General features: G+C 45.9%; 1 protein-coding gene across 1 annotated transcript; it reads left to right on the top strand.

Moving 5' to 3' along the window:
- The first annotated feature begins 621 nt into the window (after positions 1 to 621).
- On the top strand, positions 622 to 4,455 carry GJD4 (gap junction protein delta 4). Its single transcript, XM_073228929.1, has 3 exons — positions 622 to 1,116; positions 2,621 to 2,893; positions 2,981 to 4,455. The coding sequence occupies exons 1-3, from the start codon at positions 1,053 to 1,055 to the stop codon at positions 3,670 to 3,672; spliced, it is 1,029 nt and encodes a 342-aa protein (XP_073085030.1). The 5' UTR covers positions 622 to 1,052; the 3' UTR covers positions 3,673 to 4,455.
- The last annotated feature ends 4,680 nt before the right edge of the window (positions 4,456 to 9,135 follow it).

Raw genomic sequence — 9,135 nt, 5'->3', positions numbered from 1 at the left:
AGCCACAAGACAGTTTTGATACATCTGTGACTGAAGTCAGCAGGCCCAGGCGGGGATACTTTATTACACATTTAAGGGACATTTATTAAGCTGATTCAATGGGAGCAACCCTTGGCTGGATAGGGCTGGGAGAAATAAAAAGAAGATGCAATCTCTGAAGGTTCCTTGAGCCAGTTAGGGATTGAAATTCTGCTGATTTGAGTTGTTAATGCCCATGACATGCTAGCTGCCCTCCATGCTGTCATTTCATGTCTGCCTCCTACAAATTCTGAGTGCAAAAGCATGGTTCTGTCTATTGCGAGACAAGAATTGGAGAGATTCAGTGACTTCCCTCGTGACTGTTAGGCTGCCCAAGGCTTTGCACCTTTTGCATCTGAATGAAGAGCTCTGGGCACTAACCGGACAGGGAACAGTTAAAGAACAACAGTCACAGCCTAAAGTTGGGAAGTGCATCCGAGATGCAGATTTATGTTTGCATAATGTGTAAGAATTCAGAGCGAGGGCATGCCAGGGTTATGGGGGGCGCTACAGAGAGAAGTTTCATAGAGAACCAAACATGAACATTTTAGACCCTCTTGGACAAGTGAGGTGGTTGTGGAAATGTTTTCAAGGAGGAAATGCTTTCTTAATAGAGAAGTTTACTTGACTGTTTAACAGAGCTTACCTTCCTTGGAGTAAATGTTGCTTCTATATATCCTGAAGCATCTGGCTCTCCTAGTAGACATGTGAGTGCTGCCATGGGCCTGGAATGTCCCAGGAGGGTAAGAATAGCCCATGATGAGTGATGACTTCTGTTGTCATCTGGTTACTGCAGTTGTCAGGAACTGTTGCCTCGGAGGCAGACAGCTTGGGCTCATCTCCACTTGGAGTAGAAAAATTGACCTCTTACTCCTGGGCTGGAATCTTTTCTTTCTTATTTCTAGCTCTTACCTTTCAGTCTTCTGTAACTAAGGTACATTTATTCCTGCAGAAAACAAAAGTATTTTCCACCTCCTTGGGGAACCCAGGCTTCAGACGTCACCAGCAGCTTGAGTCTGCAACATTCTGGAAGTATGGAACGTCTGGACCTGCTGGGACTCCTCATCATGACCTTAAACCACAGCATGACCATTGTGGGTGAGTACAGGAAGCACCCCCAAAGTTCTTGTTCTCTTTGTTTCCATCGCTCTGCCTGGCCAGCTTATTGCTGGGGGAAAGGGAGCTGGGGGCTCATGCTTTCTCCGAGTTGCTCCGTGTTCTGCTATCATTCAAGGAAGTCTCAGGTGTGAATGTTTCTCTCCCCGGCCTCTTCTCATTGACATTTGAGAGCTGAACCTGAAGACAGAAGCAAGTGAAGGATTTCTTTCTTCTGTAACTCTTCTCTGGCTACTTGATCAGGAAAAGGAACAATACAGGAAAAGTTAAAGAGAAGTTAATGTTCCAATTACACTTCCTTCTTGCCTATCTTTTCCTTGAGTCTTAATTTGTAAAGATTAGTGATTTCTCTTGTGTACTTTAAACCAAATTGCAATTTAGTTCAGTTTTTTTTTAACAAAGAAAGGAATAAGTGTTTCTGAGTTTGACGAAGACAAGTCGAATTTTCAGAGCAGTATGGGTGTCCTAGGAAAAGGAATAAAATACACTGATGAACTGGTTGTTATTTTTCTTATTTTCATAGCATTGAAACAAATCAAGTTGGTGTTAAATGTTTGAGTTGATGTTATCACATAATGATGGTATTCTTTGAGTTTAACTGCCTTCATTTATAGTAGAGTCTTGTTTTTCTGCTATCAGGTAATGTTTTCTGTATCTCCTCACAAAACAAGGTGTTTACAAATGATTTTAACTGAAGCTTAAACATATTCTAAAATCATTAACTCATGACATGAAAATAGGACTTGAACCTTTTTTCAACACACTTATGAAACCAATGGACACTTGTGATTTCCTAAGTTGGTCTCATTAATCATGATAAGTTGAAGAAAGGTGAATCATGAATTCATAATCACTGAAATAGAGGAGAAGGAATTCTGAATTATTGAACAATTGGAAGAACTGAATGTTGTTGAAGAAATTTGATTTCAAGGATCATGAAGCAACATTAAATAAACATCTGGGGACTTACATCATAAAAAAGAAGACTGACAGAAACGAGTAGCTTGTATTTGTTGTACACAGTTACAGGAATGTGCTAACATCCTTTAAGCTCTTAAGATCTTATTGACATGATTAATTTGTTCAACTCAACTTTCTAGAACTTTCAGTCTAGGAGATATTATCAAAAGTCTGAACTAGTGGAGTCAGATTAAACATTTTTAGTCTCTAACGCTTCTTCAAACTCTGTTCATTTCAAAGCATGTTATAAACAAGTAGTCAGCACATTGTTGGATGCATTGTAGGTGAGGTTACCCTGTAAGTATTTGTCAAGTGAACAAACTGGCTGATACTGTTCTGGGACTAAAGCACATGTTTAGTGACTTCTCAATAATTTCATAGCATTTAAACATAGTTGAGCTGGTCTTAAACGTTTGAGCCAATGTTGTTATCACATAATGATATTCTTTGATCTATAAATATTCAACAGCTGTTGTTAGGAGGCAATGTGTCTGCAGGGTAGTGATGCTGCACCCCTCTATCCCAGGGAAGCTCTGGCTCGCCTTCACGATCCTGCTGAGGATGGCAGTGATCATCTTGGCAGGATCCCCCATCTACCAGGACGAGCAGGAGAGGTTTGTATGCAACACTCTGCAGCCTGGATGCACCAACGTTTGCTATGACTTCTTCTCCCCTGTGTCTCCCCTGCGCTTCTGGCTGATCCAGAGTGTGTCTGTTCTGCTCCCTTCGGCTGTTTTCAGTGTCTATGTGCTGCACAAAGGAGCTGAACTCGCCATGCGTGCAGCCTGCAAGCCAGATGGTGGTCCCGGCGGCCACTACCCCTCTGACCTGACTTCTGGGGCTAGATGCTGCCCACCACCCTATGGGGAGGGCTGTCACCTGACCATGCCAGATTTCTCCTCTGGCTACATTGTCCACCTCTTTCTTCGGACTCTGACGGAGGCAGCTTTTGGTGCCTTGCATTACCTGCTGTTTGGATTCTTGGTCCCAACGAGATTCTCCTGCATGCATTCCCCATGCACCAGCGTGGTAGACTGTTATGTGTCTCGGCCCACTGAGAAGTCCATTATGATGCTGTTCATCTGGGTGGTCAGTGTGCTCTCCTTTCTGCTCAGCATGGCTGACCTCATCTATAGCCTGCAGGGGAGGATGAGCAGGAGGCCAGGCCCCGCTGGGCAGGAGGGCCATGCTGGGAGGGCTGCCCCTGGCTATGCTGGGGGCCCGGGCAGGAGGCCAGGGCTGAGGGCTGGGGAGGAAGAGGGGGAGCCTGCAGGGGAAGGTGCCAACAGCCCCAGTGGGAAGCCTGCTGTGTTGCGGCAGATGGAGCTTCCTGATGAGGACCAGAGTGAGCTGATGTCCTTAGCCAGTGACAAGCTGGCCATGGCCTGCAGAGAGCTAGGAAGCAGGCCCCACAGTGCAGCCACCCAAAACTCAAGGAGCAGAGACCTCACAAGGTCAGAGGAATGCTCCCTAACTCCTGGGAGCTGGTTGGCAGGGCGCTGTTCAGCCAGCCAGCTGCAGCCCCCTGCATCTGGCAGTGCTCCCCACTTGAGAACCAGAAAGTCTGAGTGGGTATGAAGATGAAATGCTGGGTGGCACGGGGAACACCGTTCTGCCTGAATGTAAACTTGGACCACTAAGGTGCAGGCCCACTTTGGCTGGTGTGAAATCTTATTACTCAACTATGTTCCTGGAGAACATCAACAGAGAGGCCAACAGGCATGGGACAAAATGGGCCTCGTGGAGAATGCTGATATACTTGCAGTGTAGATTTAATTTAGATAAGCTTTCTGCTGAAAAAAGCACAACAAAACACTTGGCCTTCAAATTTAGTCTGGAAGCTAAAATGGTAAATTGGAGAGTGCCAGGTCACTGGTGATTCTGCAATGCAGTCCTGTTGCCTTATCCTTTTCCACAGTTCATCCCTAATGTGAACCCTGGTCTCTTAAGTGAATGATGCTCATTAGGGTCTTAATGTTTCCTGATGAATTATTATGAAGTTCTTTGTTTTTTGTTGGTTTTCTGCTTGGATAAAAGAGACATGTTATGCCTGCCATCAAGAGGGAGATGCTAGTTTAACTCCTCCAAACCCGTTTAATAAAATTAATGCTGATTGCATTGTGAGACACACTTTGTACTTCACAGTGTAATAGGAGAAATGACAAGAACAGAAAGCATGGCTAATGAACAGCTGCGTGTCTGGGGGGTGTCTTAGATTATTCTCGCACATGGGTTTGGGTGCACTGGCTGTGGGGTGGCCTCTGGCTGCTTGGTTGGTCCTGGATGCTTGCTGAGCGCTGTCCTCCCTGAGAAGTGGGAGCACCTGGCCATTGCAGCGGGGAGATGGAGACATCTCCTGCTTTCTAGCCCAGGTTCACGCATCCTGTCCAGAGTGGTGCTGTGAAGTCGCCCTGTCTTCACCTTCTGGCAGGCAGATGAGAACCCGAGTGGGGCATCTCCCCAGCCTGGGCCCAGGCACTTCTCTGCCTCTTCTCTGTCACTCTGCTTTCCATCCAGGTGCTGTCCAAGGTAGAGCACGACTCTGAAAGCTTTGCTGCCCTTAACTGATACACAGGCAGACACAGTGCAGTAGAAGGAGCTCCTGTGCATCCCGATCTGCCTGCTCACCTTCATCAGGAGGGGGAACAGCCCTCTGGGTGTTCGTCCAGAGCTGGTGAACATCCTCCCGGTCCAAGACACAACATGGCCCAGGGGAGGAATGTCCTTTCATGCCAGAAACAATAAGAAAGCTGAACCTTTTTTCAACACACTTATGAAACCAATGGACACTTTTAATTGTTCTAAGGAAAACTTGACAGTGAAGTATCTGCCAGGATGGAGAATAACATCCCACTTGATATATGTATAGGATGTCAAAGCCTATTGATTTTGATTTTGACTGACAGGATTTAAATCTTAAAAAAAATCATCTGACATTAGTTTTGGTGTAAGGATATTTGAATGAATGTGCCTATTTTTAACATATGCGCTCAATCAATCGATCTTTCTCCCACTCCTCCATCCACTGAAAACTGTAAACTTTGGGTAAAATTGCAATATTTCCAGAATATCTCACCTGGCCTTAGTCCATCTCCATATCAAGGGTGCTTACAAGGTGGTGGTGGTTGGTGGGGTGCGTGGTGTGGTGAGAGTCAAGTGAGCACATGCGGGGAAATGGAGAGATATTTCTTGTTTTTTTCCCAGCCAGGGTAGAGACACGGGTGAATGGGAATAGACAACTTCTTGTAAGTAATTAACAGGTTTCTCCCACTTTATTTTCCTCTTTGACTGATTTCGGCTTCAAAGATTTATGTGCCCCAGGTTGGGAATACATTTTTCCCCCTAGAGTTACAAAAACCATGAGTCATGACTCAGATCCCTTTCTTCATTACTCAGATCAATATCGGGCTCATAGCAAGCGCTCAGTGCATGTGATTTTTGAGTCTGATATTCCTAATGTATTCATGGGCAAATGTGGGTCTTGTCCCACAGTCTGCAGTTCTGGTAGACTTCTCAAAGTTGACTGTAGTCTTAGAACTCTAAGAATTCCCTAGGGCTTCATTACTATTTTATTAATAAGCTCAATGCGTTCCTCAAGCATGCCAATGTTGTCCTTGATAAATGGTAAGTGAAGAAATCAACTCAACAGATGTCAGCGTGTGTCCATCAGGGTGCTGGGGGAATGGCTAGGAAAGGACGGCGGCATGGGCCAAGCTGGGGCTCCTCTGACCACTTGCTAGTGAGGAGGGGCAGGGCATGTCTGTTCTCCCCCTACTGAAGTCCATGCTCAGGCCCGGTTGACAGCAAGTGTGATTGGTTTGTAGGGCACTGGGAAGGACAGCTCCGGCCTCTCTGCTGAGTGCAGAATACCACTATGGAGAATCAGAGCCATGAGGTTTGTTCTGTGGGAAACCATAAATATCTATTCAGAGCAGTGGGGGCTGAGAGCGAAGGGCAGAGGTGGGGAGCCAAGGGGAGACATCTGGGCTCTTATCTCGTGTCCACCATCTCTTGGCAGGTCACTTGGAGGCACCCCGTGCCTCAGTTTCCCTCTGAGGGACAAGAACAAGGGTTGCTCTGCAGGTATAGGAACTCGTCAATGCCACGTGCCATACGCAGCTCGCAGTCATTTTAACATTAATAAGGCTAACTGATTAGGCCTTTCCATCTTGCAAACAGCCTAAGCATAGGTTCGGTGAGATGAACGTGGCAAGAGCCGGCCAGGCCTGGCTTGCAGAGGGGTAGCTAGACGAGGATGGTGGCTCGGGACCGAGACATCCTGGCGCGGGAGAGGAGAGAATGGGAACGGTGGGGGGAGGGGGGGTGAACAGAACCTGCTGACCTGGGCCCATGGCCCCCACCTCCCGCCCCATGGGACCGCCCTCGTCACCACAACCACTCCAACAGGAGAGGGTCCGAGCTGCTGTGCGTGCGCACGCGCCTGCCTGGGTTTCGGTTTCTTTCCACAGTACGCAGAGCTCATGGGATGTCCTGCGGAGGTCTGACTTTCTAGGAACTGTAATTCAGAAATCTTCCCAGGTCAGATTCAGGGTGGGTTCCTAGGAGGCGCAGCAGGGGCAGGGCCGCACTGGTGGGGCCCAGAAGCCGTCCTGATGTTTTGTGCAGCTGTGGGGACACACGAGCAGGAAATACGAGGATCAGGGAGATGACGCTGTGTTTAGCCAAGAAAGGTATTAAACAGAATTAATAAATGGGACTCTTTTTGTATAGCATGTTGCAATTTACTGTGAGAACCTATTTCAGATTTTCTGAGTGTAAATTTGGTTTCAGGCAAGAAAAACGGAGGAAGGTGGTGCTTTCCCGGTGGGGAGGGGCACCCAGTCCCTTCAGGCACAGGCTTGCCGAGGGCCCCCACGTGGGAAGGCCTCCTACCAGAACTTCGCTCCAGCTCCAGGTGCTTAGCTGGCTTAGCTGGGAGGCTACAAATTGGCCAGCTGTATTTTGGTTGTGCTGTGGGACATGTTTCCAAGAAGCAAAACAGCTGTCTTCTCCCCGCTTTGGAGATACATGCACATATATTTTTCCTGTCCATTTGAACCAATCTTTTGCACAGGGAACTTTCTCCTCTGTGCTGTGACCTGGGAGAGGGGTATGTGCAGCAGAAAACAGAACTGAAGGGATTAAATTTTCTCAAGCTGAACTCAGATGAAATGAGTTTCGTGTAGAATTCACAAAATTAGAAGTCAAATGCACAAACTAGATTTTAATTTTTTTATTGACGTATAGTTGACATATATTATGTTGGTTTCAAGTACACAACAAAGTGATTCAGCAGTTGTATACATTATTAAAACCCACCCCAACTAGTGCAGTTATTACCTGTCAACATAGAAAGATGTTACAGAATCATTGGCTATATTTTCTATCCTCTATTTTCATCCTCTGACTAACTAACTATATATTATGATTGAGATTTTGTGCATTTTCTTCCTCTTCGCCTGAAGTAGCTACCTCTCCAACGCCTGTGAACGCTAATGTGCTCAGAGCTGAAATCGGGTCTGAGGACTGCCTTCCAGCGCGGCGGGAAGCTCAGATGAGACAGTGCGTGTGGCAGCCCCCCAGAGGGACACAGCTGTGTGTCCCAGAAGGCTTTTCCTGTGCCGTGAAGTCACCCATGCTCGGCGGGTCACTCTCAACAGGCCTCTCCAGGAACGTGTGACGCTGGGATATTCGCATGAGGAAGGTGTCCACAGACTGCAGGGGGCTCCCAACTTCTTCCCGCATCCTTTCTTACCACCAGAGGCCCCTCTTGGACCATATTTAGGATGCAGTATTTAGAAGACTGCAATGTTCACTGATTTTGGTGGTGCCTTTGACCATTATCCGGATCCTCCTTTTTTGTTTCTTGCTGCTTGGAAAAAGCAGGGTTTAAGAAGTCTCAGCAACAGACATGGGAATTGGATAATAGAGCAACTGGGGGCAAGGTGGTCTCACTGGAAGAGAATAATTTAACAAGACAATGATTCATCCTTGTGGAGTTAAGAGGCAGCCCCTTATTTCTAATTTAGCCTTTTAATTTTTGCCCACAATTGTCCAAATGTCCTTTTCTTTGGCTTCTTGCGTGATCAGGCTGCTCGAGACGTGGATTCAAAATCAATTGACAGACAAGACAGATAAGGGCTGTGGGGAGATGCTTCAGACCTCATAAGGGGCTGCTCAGGAAGCTGTCCAGTGGGTGCCAAGAAAACACAGATGTGTCTTCTTCATTTGAGATTCCTCAGCTGTGTCCGAAACAGCTACAGAAATCCCTTTTTGGCTGGAACTTGTCATATCAGGTGTCTGCAAAAGTGTGAGGCTTCCCTTCTTGGTTTCCGAAATGAAATGATGGTTATTTTATTTTAAGAAATGTTTTCTCCTTTTCTGGTGCTTTAGAAAGTGAAGGTGCTTTTCATCTCAGAAATAATATCTGGGAGGCAATTAAGTCTCTACAAATTGGGCTTCCTCACCTGGGATATTTGATCCAAGAAAAGCCTCAGGCATTATTAAACTTTATTGGAAGTGTAGCCAAGTGCCATTTCCTTCAGAAATGAAAATTCAGTGATTTTATAGAGGTGGTTTGTGGGATTGGCCATTGAAAGGAAATAAAGGCTTATGCTAAAGTAAGTTCATCAAATTTTGTTGTGTGCCTAACATGGTTCTTCAGAGGAAAGCTAGGAAAATGGTTAAGACTTGTAACCCAGCCTCCCACTAGCTGAAGGATCTGCGTACATTGCCTTTTCTTTGTGTGTCTGGTTTTTCATCTATTTAAAAAAGAAGGTGTCGCTCCTATCCTTAGGAATATGTTTATTATCAGAGGGTGGATTAATGGTTTTCACCTTTTCTTTTAGAAGAAAGATAAATACAAATATTGAAGAAAGCTCATGACACTTTGCACAAGGTATGGGGTGAGTTACAAGAGAAGATAAAGAAACAGCACCCTTGCATTTGAGAGTCTGTTTTGATGAGAGAATTGGGAAATAAATGAGGGCAAATTACACTAAAAAATAAAGTTTATGGTTCAAACTTGAATATTTCACCATA

The sequence above is a fragment of the Manis javanica genome, chromosome 2 (genome assembly GCF_040802235.1).
Source record: "Manis javanica isolate MJ-LG chromosome 2, MJ_LKY, whole genome shotgun sequence".
Lineage (NCBI taxonomy): Eukaryota > Metazoa > Chordata > Mammalia > Pholidota > Manidae > Manis > Manis javanica.
This window is presented reverse-complemented; position numbering and strand designations above follow the sequence as displayed.